Source organism: Salvelinus alpinus, chromosome 7 (genome assembly GCF_045679555.1).
Source record: "Salvelinus alpinus chromosome 7, SLU_Salpinus.1, whole genome shotgun sequence".
NCBI classification, from domain to species: Eukaryota; Metazoa; Chordata; class Actinopteri; order Salmoniformes; family Salmonidae; genus Salvelinus; species Salvelinus alpinus.
In genome coordinates, this window is record NC_092092.1 from 14,413,966 (window position 1) to 14,439,103 (window position 25,138).

At 45.9% G+C, this 25,138-nt stretch overlaps 2 protein-coding genes across 4 annotated transcripts in view; both read left to right on the forward strand.

The window, feature by feature from the left end:
- The window catches only part of LOC139580508 (CSC1-like protein 2), a 111,451-nt gene extending 94,334 nt beyond the window's left edge, over positions 1–17,117 (forward strand). For all 3 annotated transcript variants that reach the window (XM_071409269.1, XM_071409270.1, XM_071409271.1), the window contains 5 exons: positions 2,647–2,814; positions 6,460–6,575; positions 7,832–7,903; positions 12,330–12,464; positions 12,695–17,117. In XM_071409269.1, the coding sequence (XP_071265370.1) occupies positions 2,647–2,814; positions 6,460–6,575; positions 7,832–7,903; positions 12,330–12,464; positions 12,695–12,736 (533 nt within the window). In that variant the 3' untranslated portion in view covers positions 12,737–17,117. The remainder of the gene's footprint in view (positions 1–2,646; positions 2,815–6,459; positions 6,576–7,831; positions 7,904–12,329; positions 12,465–12,694) is intronic.
- Positions 17,118–24,802: 7,685 nt separating this feature from the next.
- Positions 24,803–25,138, forward strand: part of LOC139580504 (zinc transporter ZIP9) — a 32,786-nt gene continuing 32,450 nt past the window's right edge. Inside the window, exon 1 of the mRNA XM_071409260.1 lies at positions 24,803–25,080. Within this exon, the coding sequence (XP_071265361.1) occupies positions 24,985–25,080 (96 nt within the window). The 5' untranslated portion in view covers positions 24,803–24,984. The remainder of the gene's footprint in view (positions 25,081–25,138) is intronic.

Consider the following 25,138-nt stretch of genomic DNA (forward strand, 5'->3'; position numbering starts at 1 on the left):
TGGATTTGTCGGTGGTGACAGTGTTTCCTATCTTCAGAGCGGTTGGAAGCTGGGAGGAGGTGTTCTTATTCTCCATGGACTTTACGGTGTCCCAGAACTTTTTTGAATTTGTGTTGCAGGAAGCAAATTTCTGCTTGAAAAAGCTAGCCTTGGCTGTTCTAACTGCCTGTGTATATTGGTTTCTGGCTTCCCTGAAAAGTTGCATATCACGGGGGCTGTTCGATGCTAATGCAGAACGCCATAGGATGTTTTTCTGTTGGTTAAGGGCAGTCAGGTCAGGAGAGAACCAAGGGCTATATCTGTTCCTGGTTCTAAATTTCTTGAATGGGGCATGCTTATTCAAGATGGTGAGGAAGGCATTTTTAAAAAATGACCAGGCATCCTCTACTGACGGGATGAGATCAATATCCTTCCAGGATACCCCGGCCAGGTCGATTAGAAAGGCCTGCTCGCTGAAGTGTTTCAGGGAGCGTTTGACAGTGATGAGTGGAGGTCGTTTGACCGCTGACCCATTACGGATGCAGGCAATGAGGCAGTGATCGCTGAGATCTTGGTTGAAAACAGCAGAGGTGTATTTGGAGGGCAAGTTTGTTAGGATGATATCTATGAGGGTACCCGTGTTTACGGAATTGGGGTGGTACCTGGTAGGTTCATTGATAATTTGTGTGAGATTGAGGGCATCAAGCTTAGATTGTAGGGTGGCTGGGGTGTTGAGCATGTTCAAATTTAGGTCGCCTAGCAGCACGAGCTCTGAAGATAGATGGGGGGCAATCAGTTCACATATAGTGTCCAGAGCACAGCTGGGGGCAGAGGGTGGTCTATAGCAGGCGGCAACGGTGAGAGACTTGTTTTTAGAGAGGTGGATTTTTAAAAGTAGAAGTTCAAATTGTTTGGGAACAGACCTGGATAGTATAACAGAACTCTGCAGGCAGTCTTTGCAGTAGATTGCCACACCGCCCCCTTTGGCCGTTCTATCTTGTCTGAAAATCTTGTAATTGGGGATGAAAATGTCTGAATTTTTGGTGGTCTTTCTAAGCCAGGATTCAGACACGGCTAAAACATCCGGGTTGGTAGAGTGTGCTAAAGCAGTGAACAAAACAAACTTAGGGAGGAGGCTTCTAATGTTAACATGCATGAAGCCAAGGCTATTACGGTTACAGAAGTCATCAAAAGAGAGCGCCTGGGGAATAGGAGTGGAGCCAGGTACTGCAGGGCCTGGATTCACCTCTACATCACCAGAGGAACAGAGGAGGAGTAGGATAAGGGTACGGCTAAAAGCTATGAGAATTGGTCGCCTAGAGCTACTAGAGCAGAGAGTAAAAGGAAGTTTCTGGGGGCGATAAAATAGTTTAAAGGAATAATGTACAGACAAAGGTATGGTAGGATGTGAATACAGTGGAGGTAAACCTAGGTATTGAGTGATGATGAGAGAGATCTTGTCTCTAGAAACATCATTGAAACCAGTTGATGTCATCGCATATGTGGGTGGTGGAACTGAGAGGTTGGATATGGTATAGAGAGCAGGGCTAGAATCTCTACAGTGAAATAAGCCAATAAACACTAACCAGAACAGCAATGGACAAGGCATATTTACATTAATCACCTGGCTAGCAGCAGGTTATTTATCACCTGGCTAGCAGCAGGTTATTTATCACCTGGCTAGCAGCAGGTTATTTATCACCTGGCTAGCAGCAGGTTATTTATCACCTGGCTAGCAGCAGGTTATTTGTCACCTGGCTAGCAGCAGGTTATTTGTCACCTGGCTAGCAGCAGGTTATTTGTCACCTGGCTAGCAGCAGGTTATTTGTCACCTGGCTAGCAGCAGGTTATTTATCACCTGGCTAGCAGCAGGTTATTTGTCACCTGGCTAGCAGCAGGTTATTTATCACCTGGCTAGCAGCAGGTTATTTATCACCTGGCTAGCAGCAGGTTATTTATCACCTGGCTAGCAGCAGGTTATTTATCACCTGGCTAGCAGCAGGTTATTTATCACCAGACTGTAGTAGGTTATTTATGACCTGACTAGCAGGTTATTTATCACCAGACTGTAGTAGGTTATTTATTACCTGACTAGCAGGTTATTTATCACCTGACAGAATAACTATGAGAAAGTATCAACGATAAGTCTGTTTGACCGTCAATATTCCCGGGACACGTTCCATTTATAAAATGAAGAGGGGAGGGGCTTATGGACAAGCTAGTTTTTAGGCCCACTGACTGGCTCTGCTCCTCTCTCCCCCCCTCTCCCGTCTCCGTCTCTCTCTCCCTTCCTCCCTCTCCTCTCTCCTCTTCCGTCTCCGTCCCTCTCTCCTCCCCTCTCTCCTCTCCCGTCTCCGTCCCTCTCTCCTCCCCTCCCACCTCTCCCGTCTCCGTCCCTCTCTCCTCCCCTCTCTCCTCTCCCGTCTCCGTCCCTCTCTCCTCCCCTCTCTCCTCTCCCGTCTCCGTCCCTCTCTCCTCCCCTCTCTCCTCTCCCGTCTCCGTCCCTCTCTCCTCTCCCGTCTCCGTCCCTCTCTCCTCCCCTCTCTCCTCTCCCGTCTCCGTCCCTCTCTCCTCCCCTCTCTCCCCCCTCTCCTCTCCCGTCTCCGTCCCTCTCTCCTCTCCCGTCTCCGTCCCTCTCTCCTCTCCCATCTCCGTCTCTCTCTCCAGGTCTGATGTACATGCTGTTGAAGCACCTGGCAGATCGCTACAACATGTACTATGCCTACCTTCCCTCCAAGCTGGACAAGAAGATCCACTCTGGGGCCGTCAACCAGGTGGTGGCAGCACCCATCCTCTGTCTCTTCTGGCTCCTGTTCTTCTCCACTCTCCGCACAGGTACGAGGTCGCCACCTAGTGGCCGTTCTGGGCCGTAACAGTCTGTCTCATATACAGGGCCTTCAGAAAGTGTTCACCCCTCTTGACTTTTCCCAACATTTTATTGTTAAAGCTTGAGTTTTAAAATGGATCAAATGTAGATTTTTTGGGGGTCGCTGGCCTACACACAATACCCCATAATGACATCACAATACCCCATAATGACATCACAATACCCCATAATGTCAATGTAGAATTATGTTTTTGTTTTTTTTTACAAATGAATTAAACATTAAAATCTGAAATCTCTTATGTTAGCAACAAGGCACGAAAGTAATACTTTAAAAAAAATGAACAAACCAGTTAACCCTTTGCCCTGAATGCTGTTGGATTCGGGGTTAAACTTGGAACATTGTTATACTCAGAAGTATAGGATCTTTAGTTACAAAAGAGACATAATGACGCTTGGTAGAGCTGAGTGCAGGGAAAGCAATCGCACATGACAGTACTGATTAGGGGATAAACCATTGAAGGCTCATATCACTTAGTTCCCTGCTTAGCAAGAATGATGCAATGTTTAGCGATAAGAAGGAGACTCGACAAAGTGGGGTATGAATACCACCACGGGGGAAGCCTTGTCTGTTTCTGAATTACAGCTGTATCGATCCTTTGGGAATAATTAAACTTGGTTAAGCTTCTCTAGTGTCCGTGAGTTATTTACTCAAAATTAGAACCTAACAATACAAAATGTTATGTTTGGGGCAAATCCAATACAACACATTGTCCATGTTTTCAAGCATACAGTGCATTCAGAAAGTATTCAAACCCTTTCCCTTTCCCACATTTTGTTACGTTACAGCCTCATTCTAAAATGGATTAAATTACCTTTTTTCCTCATCAGTCTACACACAATACCCCATAATGACATCACAATACCCCATAATGACATCACAATACCCCATAATGACATCACAATACCCCATAATGACAAGGCAAAAACTGTTTTTTAGACATTTTTTGCAAATGTGTGTAGATGACAGTGCATGTCAGGAGAAAAAAACCAAGCCATTAGGTTGAAGGAATTATTCGTAGAGCTCCGAGACAGGATTGTGTCCAGGCACAGATCTGGGGAAGGATACCAAAATATTTCTGCAGCATTGAAGGTCCCCAAGAACACAGTGGCCTCCATCATTCTGAAATGGAAAAGGTTTGGAACCACCAAGACTCTTCCTAGAGCTGGCCGCCCTGCCAAACTGAGCAATCGGGGGAGAAGTGCCTTGGTCAGGGAGGTGACCAAGAACCCGATGGTCACTCTGACAGAGCTCCAAAGGTCCTCTGTGGAAATGGGAGAACCTTCCAGAAGGACAACCATCTCTTCAGCACTCCACCAATCAGGCCTTTATGGTAGAGTGGCCAGACGGAAGTCACTCCTCAGTAAAAGGCGCATGACAGCCCGCTTGGAGTTTGCCAAAAGGCACCTACAGACTCTCAGATCATGAGAAACAAGATTCTCTGGTCTGATGAAACCAAGATTGAACTCTTTGGCCTGAATTCCAAGTGTTACGTCTGGAGGAAGCCTGGCACCATCCCTACGGTGAAACATGGTGGTAGCAGCATCATGCTGTGGGGGTGTTTTTCAGCGGCAGGGACTGGGAGACTAGTCGGGATCGACGCAAAGATGAACGGCGCAAAGTACAGAGAGATTCTTGATGAAAACCTGCTCCAGAGCGCTCAGGACCTCAGACTGGGGCGAAGGTTCACCTTCCAACAGGACAATGACCCTAAGCACACAGCCAAGACAACGCAGAATTGGCTTCGGGACAAGTCTCTGAATGTCCTTGAGTGGCCCAGCCAGAGCCCGGACTTGAACCCGATCGAACATCTCTGGAGAGACCTGAAAATAGCTGTGCAGCGACGCTTCCCATCCAACCTGACAGAGCTTGAGAGGATCTGCAGAGAAGAATGGGAGAAACTCCCCAAATACAGCTGTGCTTAGCTTGCAGCGTCATACCCAAGAAGACTCGATGCTGTAACCGCTGCCAAAGGTGCTTCAACAAAGTACTGAGTAAAGGGTCTGAATATTTAAGTAAATGTGATATTACTGGTTTTTATTTGTAATAAATGTGTAAAAATTTTAAAAACAGTTTTTGCTTTGTGTTGTATCTTTGTATTGAAGAGGGACATTCATTCTTTTGAATAAGGCTGTAATGTAACAAAAAGTGGAAAAAGTCAAGGGGTCTGAATACTTTCCGAATGCATTTAAGGCTGTAACCTTGAATAAGAGTTTCAAATTTTGGGAAATTACACTCGAATTGTTTTATATTTTTTTACATGTTGTCAGAAAATGCAACTCTGTCTCAGGTTCTGGTGTTGTGCAGTGGTTGCACAGCCTTTCCTCTACAGGGAGCCAGGTTTTCCTGTGTCTACCCTTCGCTGCTCTCGCTCGCTCTCAATTTAAGGGCTTTATTGGCATGGGAAACATATGTTAACATTGCCAAAGCAAGTAAAATAGATAATAAATACAAGTGAAATAAACAATAAAAATGAACAGTAAACATTACACTAACAGAAGTTCCAAAAGAATAAAGACATTTCAAATGTCATTATGTCTATATACAGTGTTGTAGTGATGTGAAAATAGTTTAAGTACAAAAATAAACATAAATATGGGTTGTATTTACAATGATGTTTGTTCTTCACTGGTTGACCTTTTCTTGTGGCAACAGGTCACAAATATTGCTGCTGTGATGGCACACTGTGGTATTTCACCCAGTAGATATGGGAGGTTACCAAAATTGGGTTTGTTTTTCGAATTCTTTGTGGGTCTGTATAATCTGAAGGAAATATGTGTCTCTAATATGGTCATACATTTGGCAGGAGGTTAGGAAGTGCAGCTCAGTTTCCATCTCATGTTGTGGGCAGTGTGCACATAGCCTGTCTTCTCTTGAGAGCCAGGTCTGCCTACGGCGGCCTTTCTCAATAGCAAGGCTATGCTCACTGAGTCTGTACATAGTCAAAGCTTTCCTTAAGTTTGGGTCAGTCACAGTGGTCAGGTATTCTGCCACTGTACTCTCTGTTTAGGGCCAAATAGCATTCTAATTTGCTCTGTTTTTTTGTTAATTCTTTCCAATGTGTCAAGTAATTATCTTTTTGTTTTCTCATGATTTGGTTGGGTCTAATTGTGTTGCTGTCCTGGGGCTCTGTGGGGTGTGTTTGTGAACAGAGCCCCAGAACCAGCTTGCTTAGGGGACTCTTCTCTAGGTTCATCTCTCTGTAGGCGATGGCTTTGTTATGGAAGGTTTGGGAATCGCTTCCTTTTAGGTGGTTGTAGAATTTAACGGCTCTTTTCTGTATTTTGATCATTAGCGGGTATCGGCCTAATTCTGCTCTCTCTCCTCTCCTGTCTCCTCTCCTGTCTCCTCCTCTCCTCTCCTCTCCTCTCCTCTCCTCTCTTCTTCTCTCTCTCTCTCTCTCTCTCTCTCTCTCTCTCTCTCTCTCTCTCTCTCTCTCTCTCTCTCTCTCTCTCTCTCTCTCTCTCTCTCTCTCTCTCTCTCTCTCTCTCTCTCTCTCTCTCTCTCTCTCTCTCCCTCTCTCCTCTCCTCTCCTCTCCTCTCCTCTCCTCTCCTCTCCTCTCCTCTCCTCTCCTCTCCTCTCTTCTCTTCTCAGGTTTCTCCGCCCCTACCTCTATGTTCACCTTCAGCGTTCTGATCATCACCATCATTGTCTGCTTGTCCCATGTCTGCTTCGGACACTTCAAATATCTCAGCGCTCACAACTACAAGGTAAAAAAACAGCCTCCAGAGAAACTTCTTATTTATAATGTTGAAGTGTTCAGTGGATTTGATTTAATTCTGTCTTCATTTAACCAGGAACGTCATTGAGAACACCATGTCGATCCTGTATGCAATATGAGACACATTGAAGCAAAAAGGCCCGAGGGGGTGTGGTATATGGCCAATATACCATGGCTAAGGGCTGTTCTTATGCACGACACAACATGGAGTATTTTGGCCATATACCACAAACCCCTGAGGTGCCTTATTGCTGTTATAAACTGGATACCAATGTAAAATTAGTGGTGTAAAAATTAGTGTTTTTTCATACCCGTGGTATACGGGTCTGATATACCACGGCGGTCAGCCAATCAGCATTCAGGGCTCGAACCACCGAGTTTATAATTTATAGACCCGTCTACATTATTACAATCTTAGAGCAGTACGTCTCATGTGGAAAACTCTTAGGATTAAAGGCCTTCTGATATATCAGGATTATTCAACTCTTACACAGCTAAGGAATCACCCACCCGGTGTCCCAGGTCTAAATCAGTCCCTGATTAGAGGGGAATCACCCACCTGGTGTCCCAGGTCTAAATCAGGCCCTGATTAGAGGGGAATCACCTACCTGGTGTCCCAGGTCTAAATCAGTCCCTGATTAGAGGGGAATCACCCACCTGGTGTCCCAGGTCTAAATCAGGCACTGATTAGAGGGGAATCACCCACCTGGTGTCCCAGGTCTAAATCAGGCCCTGATTAGAGGGGAATCACCCACCTGGTGTCCCAGGTCTAAATCAGGCCCTGATTAGAGGGGAATCACCCACCTGGTGTCCCAGGTCTAAATCAGGCCCTGATTAGAGGGGAATCACCCACCTGGTGTCCCAGGTCTAAATCAGGCCCTGATTAGAGGGGAATCACCCACCTGGTGTCCCAGGTCTAAATCAGGCCCTGATTAGAGGGGAATCACCCACCTGGTGTCCCAGGTCTAAATCAGGCCCTGATTAGAGGGGAATCACCCACCTGGTGTCCCAGGTCTAAATCAGGCCCTGATTAGAGGGGAATCACCCACCTGGTGTCCCAGGTCTAAATCAGGCCCTGATTAGAGGGGAACAATGAAAACAAGCAGTGGAACTGTCTTCCAGAGTTGAGTTTGAGGGTGATATAGTATAAAAGTCATCACTGTGAATGTTCTGCATTTGAATTATATTGTAATTATTATGATGATGATATTTTCTCCCATCTCTTTGCCCCCCCCCCCCCCCCAGATTGACGTGGAGAATGTGGATGGGGTGGAGAACGGTCGTCCACCACGAACCTCTCCCTCCAATAAGTCAGCAGTAAGTACCACTAAACCTCCCTCCAATAAGTCAGCAGTAAGTACCACTAAACCTCCCTCCAATAAGTCAGCAGTAAGTACCACTAAACCTCCCTCCAATAAGTCAGCAGTAAGTACCACTAAACCTCCCTCCAATAAGTCAGCAGTAAGTACCACTAAACCTCCCTCCAATAAGTCAGCAGTAAGTACCACTAAACCTCCCTCCAATAAGTCAGCAGTAAGTACCACTAAACCTCCCTCCAATAAGTCAGCAGTAAGTACCACTAAACCTCCCTCCAATAAGTCAGCAGTAAGTACCACTAAACCTCCCTCCAATAAGTCAGCAGTAAAAACCACTAAACCTCCCTCCAATAAGTCAGCAGTAAGTACCACTAAACCTCCCTCCAATAAGTCAGCAGTAAGTACCACTAAACCTCCCTCCAATAAGTCAGCAGTAAGTACCACTAAACCTCCCTCCAATAAGTCAGCAGTAAGTACCACTAAACCTCCCTCCAATAAGTCAGCAGGAAGTACCACTAAACCTCCCTCCAATAAGTCAGCAGGAAGTACCACTAAACCTCCCTCCAATAAGTCAGCAGTAAGTACCACTAAACCTCCCTCCAATAAGTCAGCAGTAAGTACCACTAAACCTCCCTCCAATAAGTCAGCAGTAAGTACCACTAAACCTCCCTCCAATAAGTCAGCAGTAAGTACCACTAAACTTCCCTCCAATAAGTCAGCAGTAAGTACCACTAAACCTCCCTCCAATAAGTCAGCAGTAAGTACCACTAAACCTCCCTCCAATAAGTCAGCAGGAAGTACCACTAAACCTCCCTCCAATAAGTCAGCAGTAAGTACCACTAAACCTCCCTCCAATAAGTCAGCAGTAAGTACCACTAAACCTCCCTCCAATAAGTCAGCAGTAAGTACCACTAAACCTCCCTCCAATAAGTCAGCAGTAAGTACCACTAAACTTCCCTCCAATAAGTCAGCAGTAAGTACCACTAAACCTCCCTCCAATAAGTCAGCAGTAAGTACCACTAAACCTCCCTCCAATAAGTCAGCAGGAAGTACCACTAAACCTCCCTCCAATAAGTCAGCAGTAAGTACCACTAAACCTCCCTCCAATAAGTCAGCAGTAAGTACCACTAAACCTCCCTCCAATAAGTCAGCAGTAAGTACCACTAAACCTCCCTCCAATAAGTCAGCAGTAAGTATCACTAAACCTCCCTCCAATAAGTCAGCAGGAAGTACCACTAAACCTCCCTCCAATAAGTCAGCAGGAAGTACCACTAAACCTCCCTCCAATAAGTCAGCAGTAAGTACCACTAAACCTCCCTCCAATAAGTCAGCAGTAAGTACCACTAAACCTCCCTCCAATAAGTCAGCAGTAAGTACCACTAAACCTCCCTCCAATAAGTCAGCAGGAAGTACCACTAAACCTCTCTCCAATAAGTCAGCAGTAAGTACCACTAAACCTCTCCCTCCAATAAGTCAGCAGTAAGTACCACTAAACCTCTCAGCCAGCCTCCTTGCTGCCATTTACTCAGCCAGCCTCTATGTTGCCATTTACTCAGCCAGCCTCCATGTTGCCATTTACTCAGCCAGCCTCCATGTTGCCATTTACTCAGCCAGCCTCCATGTTGCCATTTACTCAGCCAGCCTCTATGCTGCCATTTGCTCAGCCAGTCTCTGCTACCATTTACTCAGCCAGCCTCTATGCTGCCATTTACTCAGCCAGCCTCCTTGCTGCCATTTACTCAGCCAGCCTCCATGCTACAATTTACTCAGCCAGCCTTTATGCTACAATTTATTCAGCCAGCCTCCATGCCTCCATTTACTTAGCCAGCCTCCATTTACTCAGCCAGCCTCTATGCTGCCATTTACTCAGCCAGCCTCTATGCTACAATTTACTCAGCCAGCCTCTATGCTACCATTTACTCAGCCAGACTCAATGCTGCCATTTACTCAGCCAGCCTCTATGCTGCCATTTACTTAACCAGCCTCCATGCCTCCATTTACTCAGCCAGCCTCCTTGCTGCCATTTACTCAGCCAGCCTCTATGCTGCCATTTACTCAGCCAGCCTCTATGCTGCCATTTACTTAACCAGCCTCTATGCTGCCATTTACTCAGCCAGCCTCTATGCTGCCATTTACTCAGCCAGCCTCCATGCCTCCATTTACTCAGCCAGCCTCCTTGCTGCCATTTACTCAGCCAGCCTCTGCTACCATTTACTCAGCCAGCCTCTATGCTGCCAGTTACTCAGCCAGCCTCTATGCTGCCATTTACTCAGCCAGCCTCCATGCCTCCATTTACTCAGCCAGCCTCCATGCCTCCATTTACTTAGCCAGCCTCCATTTACTCAGCCAGCCTCTATGCTGCCATTTACTCAGCCAGCCTCTATATTGCCATTTGCTCAGCCAGCCTCTATGCTGCCATTTGCTCAGCCAGCCTCTATGCTGCCATTTACTCAGCCAGCCTCTATGCTACCATTTACTTAACCAGCCTCCATTTACTCAGCCAGCCTCCATGCTGCCATTTACTCAGCCAGCCTCCATACTGCCATTTACTTATCCAGTCTCCATGCTGCCATTTACTTAGCCAGCCTCCATGCTGCCATTTACTCAGCCAGCCTCATTGCTGCCATTTTCTCAGCCAGCCTCCTTGCTGCCATTTTCTCAGCCAGCCTCTATGCTACCATTTTACTCAGCCAGCCTCTGCTACCATTTTCTCAGCCAGCATCTATGCTACCATTTTACTCAGCCAGCCTCTGCTGCCATTTTCTCAGCCAGCCTCCTTGCTGCCATTTTCTCAGCCAGCCTCTATGCTACCATTTTACTCAGCCAGCCTCTATGCTGCCATTTACTCAGCCAGCCCCCATGCTGCCATTTACTCAGCCAGCCTCCATGCTGCCATTTACTCAGCCAGCCTCCATGCTGCCATTTACTCAGCCAGCCTCCTTGCTGCCATTTTCTCAGCCAGCCTCCTTGCTGCCATTTTCTCAGCCAGCCTCTATGCTACCATTTTACTCAGCCAGCCTCTATGCTACCATTTTACTCAGCCAGCCTCTATGCTACCATTTTACTCAGCCAGCCTCTGCTGCCATTTTCTCAGCCAGCCTCTGCTGCCATTTTCTCAGCCAGTCTCCATGCCTCCATTTTCTAAGCCAGCCTCTATGCTGCCATTTACTCAGCCAGCCCCCATGCTGCCATTTACTCAGCCAGCCTCCATGCTGCCATTTACTCAGCCAGCCTCCATGCTGCCATTTACTCAGCCAGCCTCTATGCTACCATTTTCTCAGCCAGCCTCTATGCTACCATTTTACTCAGCCAGCCTCTGCTGCCATTTTCTCAGCCAGCCTCTGCTGCCATTTTCTCAGCCAGTCTCCATGCCTCCATTTACTCAGCCAGCCCCCATGCTGCCATTTACTCAGCCAGCCTCCATGCTGCCATTTACTCAGCCAGCCTCCATGCTGCCATTTACTCAGCCAGCCTCTATGCTACCATTTTCTCAGCCAGCCTCTATGCTACCATTTTACTCAGCCAGCCTCTGCTGCCATTTTCTCAGCCAGCCTCTGCTGCCATTTTCTCAGCCAGTCTCCATGCCTCCATTTTCTAAGCCAGCCTCTATGCTGCCATTTACTCAGCCAGCCCCCATGCTGCCATTTACTCAGCCAGCCTCCATGCTGCCATTTACTCAGCCAGCCTCCATGCTGCCATTTACTCAGCCAGCCTCTATGCTACCATTTTCTCAGCCAGCCTCTATGCTACCATTTTACTCAGCCAGCCTCTGCTGCCATTTTCTCAGCCAGCCTCTGCTGCCATTTTCTCAGCCAGTCTCCATGCCTCCATTTTCTAAGCCAGCCTCTATGCTGCCATTTACTCAGCCAGCCCCCATGCTGCCATTTACTCAGCCAGCCTCCATGCTGCCATTTACTCAGCCAGCCTCCATGCTGCCATTTACTCAGCCAGTCTCCATACTGCCATTTACTCTCCAGCTTGGTTACAATATCCACACTAGCATACCTCGTATGGATATTAAAGTAGCTGTCCAGTGAAAATCTCACTTTTAAAAAGTTCATATTCTGTTAAGTCTTATCCAAATAATGCTGTTGGCTCGTCTATACTCGTATTTGTGGCCAAAGCATAAATGAGAGAAAAACGCTATTTTTAAAAAGAGTCTAGAATGTTTGCTATTTCTATATCAGACGCTAACCTGTTTTCTTCTCCATCCCCCCCTTTCTCTTCCTCCCTCATGTCCCCTCCCCCCTTTCTCTTCCTCCCTCATGTCCCCTCCCACCTTTCTCTTCCTCCCTCATGTCCCCTCCCCCCTTTCTCTTCCTCCCTCATGTCCCCTCCCCCCTTTTTATTCCTCCCTCATGTCCCCTCCCCCCTTTCTCTTCCTCCCTCATATCGTCCCTCTCGCCTCTCTTCTTTCTCGTCAACAGCAGATGTACATTGCCTCGGTGCTCCAGGATCCCAGCTTAGACGAGCTGGGTTCGGCTGGCAGCGGGGTCAGCGAAGGCTCGCAGGACGAGGAGATCATCCAAGTGGGGAACAGCCTCAACGAGGCCGACTTCCAGGTAGCCTAGTGGTTTAAGAAGCCAGCAACTGGAGGGTTGATTCTGACTCTGACCGGAAGAACGTGGTGCGGAGCGAGCCAGAGGGCGATTTGTATTATAGATGCAGTACCATTGCCTGCTGTTGAGTACTGCAGCTTCTAACTCCTTGGTGTGTGTGTGTGTCCTCGAGCGTAAACAGTTCTCTGCAAGTGAACGGGACAGTAAAGTATTCTGCTCCCTTTTTCTTCCAGAGTGGCGAGGACAGTCTTCTCGCTAACGAGGTGCGGCACTGACGTGAGGGGATGCCGGAGACGGTTGTCGGGACGGAGACAGAGGACGGGGAGAGAGAAGAAGAGACCAAGGTGTAATGTGACCGACAGGATGGATGCACTGATCTAGTGAATGAAGCTACGGAGCTGAAACGGACTGACAGACAGCTCTATGAGACGTGAAGAGACCACTAAACCTTAAACACCTTGAGTCAAGAGAGAGGGACTATTTCTCTGTCTACACTAACGAACACAGCAACACAAATACCTTTCTCATGCCTTCACTCCTCTTCAGCTTAGGCCATGGACAACAGTTCTCCAGCATATCATTTCCCCCCAGAGACTACACTAACACCAAAATGCAAAGACGAGAGAGAGAGAGAGAGAGAGCGATGGACTACTGTCTACATTAACTAACAAAGGAAGACTACTTACTAAAGACCTCTATCAACAACTGCTTCACTAGGATTCTACTCTATGTACTCTATGTATGCAACTCTGACACTCAGACTCTACTGTAAAACACTAGGACTCTACTCTAAAACACTCAGACTCTACTGTAAAACACTAGGACTCTACTGTAAAACACTGACGCTAGGACTCTACTGTAGGACTCTCCTCTGGCTCTAGGACTCTACTGTAGGACTCTAGTCCGGCGCTAGGACTCTACTGTAGGACTCTCCTCTGGCGCTAGGACTCTACTGTAGGACTCTAGTCCGGCGCTAGGACTCTACTGTAGGACTCTAGTCTGGCGCTAGGACTCTACTGTAGGACTCTAGTCTGGCGCTAGGACTCTATTGTAGGACTCTCCTCTGGCGCTAGGACTCTACTGTAGGACTCTCCTCTGGCTCTAGGACTCTACTGTAGGACTCTCCTCTGGCTCTAGGACTCTACTGTAGGACTCTAGTCTGGCGCTAGGACTCTACTGTAGGACTCTAGTCTGGCGCTAGGACTCTACTGTGGGACTCTAGTCTGGCGCTAGGACTCTACTGTAGGACTCTAGTCTGGCGCTAGGACTCTACTGTGGGACTAGTCTGGCGCTAGGACTCTACTGTAGGACTCTACTGTAGGACTCTAGTCTGGCGCTAGGACTCTACTGTAGGACGCTACTGTAGGACTCTAGTTTGGCGCTAGGACTCTACTGTATGACTCTAGTTTGTCGCTAGGACTCTACTGTAGGACGCTACTTTAGGACTCTAGTTTGGCGCTAGGACTCTACTGTATGACTCTAGTCTGGCACTAGGACTCTACTGTAGGACTCTCCTCTGGCTCTAGGACTCTACTGTAGGACTACTCCAACACTAGGACTCTACTGTAGGACTACTCCAACACTAGGACTCTACTGTAGGACTCTACTCCAACGCTAGGAATCTACTGTAGGACTCTCCTCTGGCTCTAGGACTCTACTCTCTCTGATATCTTCCTTCATGACGAATCTATCTATTCTGATGGCAAAGTAAAGCAGGGACACTTAGCAGTAGTTAACTCCCTCTTCCAACTGTTGATCTAGAGCTGCCTCTGAACTGAGGCTCGTGACTGTGAAGTGAGAACAGCCACTCTCTAACGTTGTACCGGGAGCCCCCGCAGACACACTCACAACTGAGATGGGAAGAAGATTCATTTTTTTGGCCTTGTCATGCAGGGCAGGCTGGGGCGGGGGGGACGGACTAGCTTTCTGTCTAGATTTCCTTAAAACTATAACTATTGCACTTGAAAGAGATGGATAGGTGTGTGTCTGTGCCCTACGCTGGCTTGGCTTGGTGGGGTGATGTGGCTGTGTCTCGCATGTGTTTTCCTCCTCACAGGACCTTGAGTGTGGTTTGCTAGAGGTCTAGAATAGCCACTCGGACCTCAGAGGGGTTGGAGGGATCTTTATTTCCCCTAATCCTTTTTGCCTGTTCTGCCTGCATCCTTAATAGTCTCTGCACGAGAGGTCGCTTCACAACAAGCAGCTTTATATGAGAAGACGGAGATGAAATGGCTGTCGGCGTCACACTGTTCGCCTGCTCTGGTCTCCCCCCTACTCTGTCCCGACCGTCTCCGGGAGTCTCTGGGTGGTTCCAGCCCTGTGTAAAAAAAGGAAAGGTGGTCGCTATGACGATGACCGCTCTGTAACAAACTGAACTAACACTCCCTCACTGCTGTTTACTTTTTATGTTTCGCTTTTTCCATGTTGCTCAGCAACAAAAACTCGGGATTTGTAAAATAGCCTATTTTTTTTAATTTTTATTGTATTTATTTTTTAGGCATGGTTATTTTAAGTTGGTCTGAGAACTTTAATTACTTAACTACTGTTTATTCGACATTAAAATGACTTAACTGGATGAATGGATCATGTAACATGGAATACTGTACCTCGTAAACAACACAGTTGCTCCGTCTTCTGGCCTGTTCTGCCCAGAGAAGTGGGACTGCGGCTCCAGACTGAGCCCTAATGGAGCCCGAACATAACTGAAGGTAGAAGACAGTCTAGAGCCCCTAGAGGATAGGCGGATGCCCCCGGGGAAGCACATATGAAGTGGATATGACAGCCCACCCTGTTTTGTGTCCCACAACTATGGTTGCAAAATTCACAACATTTTCCCAGAGTTCCTAGGGTTCGAAGTTTCTTGGAATAAGAGATTTCTGGAAAAACCGAGGAACTTTGCGGAAGTTTCCGTAATTTTGCTACCTCAGCCAGTCCTCCTCTCCCAGCCAGGACTCTGTGGGACAATGTTCCTCTGTAGAGGGAGAACTCGACCCTTGAACTCTTGGTCTGTGACCTGTACATGTAGTTCCACCAGGACTCCCTGTTAATAGGGGTCGCGTTCAGCAGGGGCCCGGGGCACAACGTTGTTGAACGTTGAGATACATGTTATGTAGAACAAAATATGCCTCTGAACTCTATTCATGACATTTCTATGTGCAACGTTCCACAACGTTTCACAACGTTTGCCTACATGAATGTGACCCTGGCCCTTGCTCTTGACTGCCTGTCTCGGTGTTCACTAGTTCTATCTATCTCATCGAACTGCTCTCATATCATACTAGTTCCTATACAAGACAAGCCTCTTTATTTTGGTGTTTACGTCACTGTACTAAAGATTTATGTCACTGTCTGTTGGTTTAAACATTTTGTTTTTTTGTGGGGGGGAAACTGGATAAGAAATAATGAGCCTTTAGAGGATAGTCTACAAGTTACCGAGTTCTGCCGACTCTAGATGGGCTCTGATTGGTTTAAGGATGCCTAGCGTCATCCAATGACAACATGAATTGTGACATCAGCGAGATACTCTTATCGTGTAGTGGTCTATATTGTAAAATAAAAGTTAAAATGATCATTGAGTGTTGATAGAAATGACAAGGTCCCAACTGCAATTACACAGCTACAGTGCTGTATTGTACGTGGTGTTGTTAATCCGTTGACATGTCCCGTTTTATAGAAAACATCACGGCTCTCAGGACAGACAGGCGCTCTGTGGGACGCAGACAATGAGTCTTAATGCAGGAAGAAGCGATCAGCGGGTTTTTAGATGCTGGTATTTTGTTTATGTTGTTTCACTTGAACATACTAGCTTACTATCCGATTTATCAGCGGGAAAAACAAAATGGTTGACACCAACTTCATTGTTTTTATATTTTTTCCTTCTCTGTAATCTGACTTTTTATTTTTATTTCGAGTACTTCTTCCTCCATAATCATGATGTCAATGTGCTCTCAAGTCGTTACAATATTCCACTGACCAGAACCAATGAGCAGCTTAGTTTTCCTTCCAAAGTGATGCCTTATGGCAGAACAGATCTAGCCTGGTTTAACCTCAGGGGGTCTATTACAAAACAGAATCAATGACTTGAGCCAACTATTAGATATAATAATTATAGATTTTTCTGGGTGATTTTAAGAAAGCTAAACTCAGACGTGTGTGTTTTGGTTGTGGAATCAACTAGACCGTTCCCATTTTCAAGCTCATCTTTCTAAAACAATAAACAGTTATTTCAGAATATTTAGGCAAGTTAGCTGGCTAACTCATTGATCATGTTTTGTGGTATTCCCTTCGGAGCATTGTCTGGTTTAGCTATGTGCATATCTCCTATATAACTGTCATTTTAGAGACATTTCACTGGTCCTGTTCAAAGTCTTGGTTCCACATTGTGGAAACGCATTAATAAATATGAAACAAATGTCCTTTGAAATGTTTTCGTAGCACTAATTTGTGCAGTCAGTCAGCCAGTCAGCCAGTCAGTCAGTCAGTCAGTCAGTCAGTCAGTCAGTGGGCTGAACCATACATGGTGAGCAGCGTTCCTATTATATGCATAAACCAAGTAACAAATCTAGTGTCTCGTACACATTTAATGTACTCTGTAGTACTTCTATATAACTAGTCCAATGTAGTGTCTGATTCTGTACAGTAAAATGATGCACTCAGGATTTATCAAACGTGTTATTTTTTTTAAGGTGTAACGTTTGTATCAGTTGGTGTCTGGGAATAGTATCATATAAACTCAGCAACAAAAAAAAAGAAACTTCCCTTTTTCAGGACCCTGTCTTTCAAAGATAATTCATAAAAATCCAAATAACAGATCTTCATTGTAAAGTCTTTAAACACTTTTTCCCATGCTTGTTCAATGAACCATTTACAATTAATGAACATGCACCTGTGAAACGATAGTTAAGACACTAACAGCTTACAGACGGAAGGCAATTAAGGTCACAGTTATGAAAACTTAGGACACTAAAAAGGACTATCTACTGACTCTGAAAAACACCAAAAGAAAGATGCCCAGGGTCCCTGCTCATCTGCTTGAACGTGCCTTAAGCATGCTGCTAGGAGGCATGAGGACTGCAGATGTGGTCAGGGCAATAAATTGCAATGTCCGTACTGTGAGATGCCTAAGACAGCGCTACAGGGAGACAGGACGGACAGCTGATCGTCCTTGCCGTGGCAGACCACGTGTAACAACACCTGCACAGTATCGGTACATCCGAACATCATACCTGCGGGACAGGTACATTGATCTCGTACAGGTACACAACAACTGTCCGAGTTACACCAGGAACGCACAATCCCTCCATCAGTGCTCAGACTGTCCGCAATAGGCTGAGAGAGGCTGGACTGAGGGCTTGTAGGCCTGTAGTAAGGCAGGTCCTCACCAGACATCACCGGCAACAACGTTTCTTATGGGCACAAACCCACCGTTGCTGGACCAGACAGGACTGGCAAAAAGTGCTCTTTACTGACGCGTCGCGGTTTTGTCTCACCAGGGGTGATGGTCAGAATGAGCGTCCGTCATGGTCTGGGGCGGTGTGTCACAGCATCATCGGACTGAGCTTGTTGTCATTGCAGGCAATCTCAACGCTGGGCGTTACAGGGAAACCATCCTCCTCCCTCATGTGGTACCCTACCTGCAGGCTCATCCTGACATGACCCTCCAGCATGACAATGCCACCAGCCATACTGCTCGTTCTGTGCGTGATTTCCTGCAAGACAGGAATGTCAGTGTTCTGCCATGGCCAGCGAAGAGCCTGGATCTCAATCCCATTGAGCACGTCTGGGACCTGTTGGATCGGAGGGTGAGGGCCAGGGCCATTCCCGCCAGAAATGTCTGGGAACTTGCAGGTGCCTTGGTGGAAGAGTGGGGTAACATCTCACAGCAAGAACTGGCAAATCTGGTGCAGTCCATGAGGAGGAGATGCACTGCAATACTTAATGCAGCTGGTGGCCACACCAGACATGCCAGATACTGACTGTTACTTTTGATTTTGACCCCTCCCTTTGTTCAGGGACACATTATTCCATTTCTGTTAGTCACATGTCTGTGGAACTTGTTCCGTTTATGTCTCAGTTGTTGAATCTTGTTATGTTCATACAAATATTTACACATGTTAAGTTTGCTGAAAATAAACGCAGTTGACAGTGAGAGGACGTTTCTTATTTGCTGAGTTTATAAATGCTAAATGGAATATGTCATCTTTTTGGCAGACAGCCTTGTGACTAGTGCCCATGTGAACACAATCACAGACAGTCTTGGGCCCTAGTCACATGTGAACACAATCACAGACAGCCCTGTGACTAGGGCCCATGAGGAACACAATCACAGACAGCCCTGTGACTAGGGCCCATGAGGAACACAATCACAGACAGCCCTGTGACTAGGGCCCATGTGAACACAATCACAGACAGCCCTGTGACTAGGGCCCATGTGAACACAATCACAGACAGCCCTGTGACTAGGGCCCATGTGAACACAATCACAGACAGCCCTGTGACTAGGGCCCATGTGAACACAATCACAGACAGCCCTGTGACTAGGGCCCATGAGGAACACAATCACAGACAGCCCTGTGACTAGGGCCCATGTGAACACAATCACAGACAGTCTTGTGACTAGGGCTCATGAGGAACACAATCACAGACATCCATATTGCAACTGCGTCAAGTACAAGAATTTACATTTACATTTGAGTAATTTAGCAGCCGCTCTTACCCAGCGCGACTTTCCCGTAGTGACATTTTCAACGGCAGTTCCAATTATAACAGTCGTATGAACATTTATGACAGCGATACATAATGTGAAGGATCAGGTTTTTAAGCTGCTCGGAAAACCGTTGTGGGATATCCAGGTAACTGCCGCAGTAAAGGAAACACCAACATGAAGTGTTTTAATAGGGCGCTGGGCCTCCACCAATCAGAACAGCTTCAATACACCTTGGCATGGATTCTACAAGTGTCTGGAACTCCATTGGAGGGATGCTACACTATTCTTCCACGAGAAATAAGTTGGTGTTTTGTTGATGGTGGTGGAAAACGCTGTCTCAGGCGCCGATCTGGAAATAAGTGTTCAATGGGGTTGAGATCTGGAGACAGAAGGCCATGGCATATTGTGTTGAGATCTGGTGACTGAGACGGCCATGGCATATTGTGTTGAGTTCTAGTGACTGCATAGCCATGGCATATTGTGTTGAGATCTGGTGACTGAGACGGCCATGGCATATTGTGTTGAGTTCTAGTGACTGAGACGGCCATGGCATATTGTGTTGAGATCTGGTGACTGAGACGGCCATGGCATATTGTGTTGAGATCTAGTGACTGAGACGGCCATGGTATATTGTGTTGAGATCTGGTGACTGAGACGGCCATGGCATATTGGGTTGAGATCTGGTGAGCGAGACGGCCATGGTATATTGTGTTGAGATCTAGTGACTGAGACGGCCATGGCATATTGTGTTGAGATCTAGTGACTGAGACGGCCATGGCATATTGGGTTGAGATCTAGTGACTGAGACGGCCATGGTATATTGTGTTGAGATCTAGTGACTGAGACGGCCATGGTATATTGGGTTGAGATCTAGTGACTGAGACGGCCATGGTATATTGTGTTGAGATCTGGTGACTGAGACGGCCATGGCATATTGGGTTGAGATCTGGTGACTGAGACGGCCATGGTATATTGGGTTGAGATCTAGTGACTGAGACGGCCATGGTATATTGTGTTGAGATCTGGTGACTGAGACGGCCATGGTATATTGTGTTGAGATCTGGTGACTGAGACGGCCATGGTATATTGTGTTGAGATCTGGTGACTGAGACGGCCATGGTATATTGTGTTGAGATCTAGTGACTGAGACGGCCATGGTATATTGTGTTGAGATCTGGTGACTGAGACGGCCATGGTATATTGTGTTGAGATCTGGTGACTGAGACGGCCATGGTATATTGTGTTGAGATCTGGTGACTGAGACGGCCATGGCATATTGTGTTGAGATCTGGTGACTGAGACGGCCATGGTATATTGTGTTGAGATCTGGTGACAGACGGCCATGGTATATTGTGTTGAGATCTGGTGACTGAGACGGCCATGGCATATTGTGTTGAGATCTGGTGACTGAGACGGCCATGGCATATTGGGTTGAGGTCTGGTGACTGAGACGGCCATGGTATATTGTGTTGAGATCTAGTGACTGAGACGGCCATGGTATATTGGGTTGAGATCTGGTGACTGAGACGGCCATGGCATATTGTGTTGAGATCTGGTGACTGAGACGGCCATGGCATATTGTGTTGAGATCTGGTGACTGAGACGGCCATGGCATATTGTGTTGAGATCTGGTGACTGAGACGGCCATGGCATATTGTGTTGAGATCTGGTGACTGAGACGGCCATGGTATATGGTTTACATGGTTTTCATGCTCATCAAACCATTCAGTGACCACTCGTGCCCTGTGGATGGGGGCATTCTCATCCTATTGGGGCATAGCCATGCTAACCAAAATAATGGACAAAATAACGACCTGCATGATGGAATGTTAATTGCTTAATTAACTCAGGAACCGCACCTGTTTTCAGTATGCTTTGTATCCCTCATTTACTTGTTGTGCCAGTTACCTGTGTAGGCACTAATATTTTTGGGGGTTATTATAATTTCAACAATGATGAGCCTTGGTATTAATACACTGATAGACAGTGACTTTTTCCACATTTTGTTACGTTACAGCCTTCACCTAAAATGTATTAAATAAAAAAATAAAAAATCTGAAATCTACACACAATACTCCATAATGACAAAGCGAAAACAGGTTTTTAGACATTTTTGCTAATTTATAAAAATAAAAAACTGAAATAATACCTTATTTGCATAAGTATTCAGACCCTTTGCTATGAGACTCAAAATTGAGCTCAGGTGCATCCTGTTTCCATTGATCATCCTTGAGATGTTTCTACAACTTGATTGGAGTCCACCTGTAGTAAATTAAATTGATTGGACATGATTTGGAAAGGCACACACCTGTCTATATAAGGTCCCACAGTTGACAGTGCATGTCAGAGCAAAAACCGAGCCATGAGGTCGAAGGAATTGTCCGTAGAGCTCCGAGACAGGATTGTGTCAAGGCACAGATCTGGGAAAGGGTACCAAAACATTTCAGCAGCATTGAAGGTCCCCAAGAACACAGTGTCCTCCATCATTCTTCAATTGAAGAAGTTTGGAACCACCAAGACTCTCCTAGTGCTGGCCTCCCGGCCAAGCTGAGGAATCAGGGGAGAAGGGCCTTGGTCAGGGAGGTGACCAAGAACCAGATGGTCACTCTGACAGAGCTCCAGAGTTCCTCTGTGGAGATGGGAGAACCTTCCAGAAGGACAACCATCTCTGCAGCACTCCACCAATCAGGCCTTTATGGCAGAGTGGCCAGATGGAAGCCTCTCCTCAGTAAAAGGCACATGACAGCCCGCTTGCAGTTTGCCAAAAGGCACCTAAAGACTCTCAGACCATGAGAAACAAGATTCTCTGGTCTGATGAAACCAAGATTGAACTCTTTGGCCTGAATGCCAAGCATCACGACTGGAAGAAACCTGGCACCATCTCTACGGTGAAACATGGTGGTGGCAGCATCATGCTGTGGGGATGTTTCCAGCAGCAGGGACTGGGAGACTAGTCAGGATCGAGGCAAAGATGAACAGAGCAAAGTACAGAGAGATCCTTAATGAAAACCTGCTCCAGAGCGCTCAGGACCTCAGACTGGGGTGAAGGGTTCACCTTCCATCAGGAAAACAATCCTAAGCACACAGCCAAGACAACGCAGGAGTGGCTTCAGGACAAGTCTCTGAATGTCCTTGATTGGCCCAGCCAGAGCCTGGACTTGAACCCGATTGAACATCTTTAGAGAGACCTGATAATAGCTGTGCAGCAACACTCCCCATCCAACCTGACAGAGCTTGAGAGGATCTGCAGAGATGAATGGGAGAAACTCCCCAAATACAGGTGTGCCAAGCTTGTAGCATCATACCCAAGAAGACTCAAGGCTGTAATCGCTGCCAAAGGTGCTTCAACAAAGTACTGAGTAAAGGGTCTGAATACTTATGTAAATGTAATATATATATATATATTTTTTTTTATATATAAATTAGCAAAATGTAGATTAATGGGTTGGAAAAAATGTATTTTGTCAATTTTATAATAAGGCTGTAACGTAACAAAATGTTGATAAAGTCCAGGGGAAGGAATACTTTACGAACGCTCTGTACATAATGGCTGTGAAAGAAACTTGGGTCATATTCATTAGGCACCAAACGTAAGGTGTCGGACAGAAACGGGAAAGGACAGGGGTGTATTCATTATGTCTTGCAAGAACCAAACCGGAACCGGAACTGGGAGGGACATACCTGAATTTATCCAATAGAAACTCTCGTTTTGTTAGCGAAACGTTTTCCGTTCGGAGTAAACGGTTTCTATTTCAAAAAAACATTTTTCTACGGTGGACACTAATGAATACGACCCTGGTGATACTGAACTGTGGCCACCGCAACAATGTCATTGTTAGATTCTACACTCGTCTATACTGTCCAAGCAAGGCATTGAGTTGAAACGGTTTGACACACACACACACACACACACACACACCCTAACAGTTTGACTCCAGTTGAGCCTGTGTTCTGTAAGTCATGACGGGCTTTCTTCTTTCCTCTCATTGAGTGTATAGCCTAATGCCTCTGAAATAAATGATGTCTTAAACTCAATGTGTCTAGGTAAGAGTAGTAACATTGCATGTCATGCTGTATGTCCTTTCCTGAATAAAGTCAAATCTATGGTTTTTCAGCCATTTATCTACTGATGATATTTAATTTCTATCAAAAACAGCCCCTTTTACTTCTCTGGAGTCAGATGAACTCATGGATACCATTTGTACGTATCTGCGTGCTGTTTTGAAGAAAGTTGACGGTCGTTTTGGGAGCCATTGCTAACTAGCGTTAGCGCGATGACTGGAAGTCTATGAGAAACTGCACGCATAGACATAAAATATGGTTCATTTGACTCTCGGTAAGAGAGAGAGAGGGAAAAAGTGCTTAATTGACAATCTGGAGACTATTCCTTTAACAGGTTGACATGTTCTAGAATGTTTGGAACACTAGACTGTTGTGAGGCGACAAATCATGGGTCACCAAGATTTCACCAATATCTTGGCGTATTATATCTCGTCCAGTGTCACAAATCAAGTTTAGACCTTTTCCATCATGATTTAATCTTTGTTGTCCATGTCCAGTGGTATCCTGCTCCCAAATCTGTTTGAGCTGTAATTATTGCCCATGGGACAAAACTGACCAGGGATAAGCCAGTATGCAAGTAAATAATGTTGACAGAGGGTAAAGTGCTGCTTGATGGTTTCTCAACTTCATTATTATATATATATATTATTATATATTATTACAGTTCACTCGACAGGGGACATTAACATGATGCTCCTTAGTCTCACATTTGAATGTCTGTTTTGTGTGCTTTGTTAGTGTAGGTACAACCATAGCAGCACATCTCATATTGACAATGTTTACGTTCTAAATGGAGCCCTATTCCCTATCTAGTGCACTACTTTAGACCAGAGCCCTATATAGTGCACTACTTTAGACCAGAGCCTTATGGGCCATAGGGGTTTTGGTCAAAAGTAGTGCACTTAATGGAATAGCATTTGGGAAGTAGTATGTCTCTTTCTCCCCTATTCCTCAAAGGGCTGTCTGTAGAACAGAATGGTCTGTATATTTCCTCCAGTTCTTAGAACAATAACGTCCGTATTTAATCTGTCTTATTTTGTTGAGCTGTTGGTTACAGTTGTTTTGTCCCTGTGAGTGATTTCTAAATTTACATTCCGCCGAGTTTCACAACGAGCAGAAATTCATTCATAAAAACCTGTTTAACATTGATATTCCAGAGGTTTTATGAGGATTGGTCATTGTGTTTTATTCAGTTCAATGTTCATATTGCGATCCTTTACAAGCCTACGACGTGATGCATCAAAGGTACCACATGACCGTCCCAGAAGGCCGTCCCCGGACATGTTGGGAAGAGTCAATGTAAATAGTTTTAGTGCCGTCTTGTCGCCTTTCGCACTGAAGTGAAGGAAAAAACTCCCAAACAAGTAGCATATACTCCCAACGTATTATACTGATGTCATTTATCCAGGATTTTCACACCAGTACAGATGAGATCAGATGAGGAGAGGAAACTAGTGTACACAAACCACCCCGCCACGGTCACAAGTTCAGGGAGTCGACGGTGGTTTTCTACTTGTGATGCAGTTCGTGTTTCGTACCGCCAGGCGGTGTTTTTTAGCAGGGCGGTTACAACAGAAACACGGCGACGTGGAAGCGTGGAGAATGTCATGTACGCGCGTCTCGCTTGTGATCAACAGGGCTTTTTCAATCGTTTTTAAACGGCTTTTCAGTAGAAATAAAGGTGTATTTTAAATAGTAGAGGGGATAAAAACAACTGACATTCTTAATATCGTGCATAAATTCAGATCTATAGCCATGGATGAGGCAATAGCGATTATTTTAATATCCGTTGCGATGTTTATGGGATGTTTTCTATTAGGTTTAATTCCACTTTTGATCAAACTTTCTGAGGTAAGTCATTTAATTCTTAACATTGTATTCTCTCCGTTCCCCTCCCTTCTGTAACTTG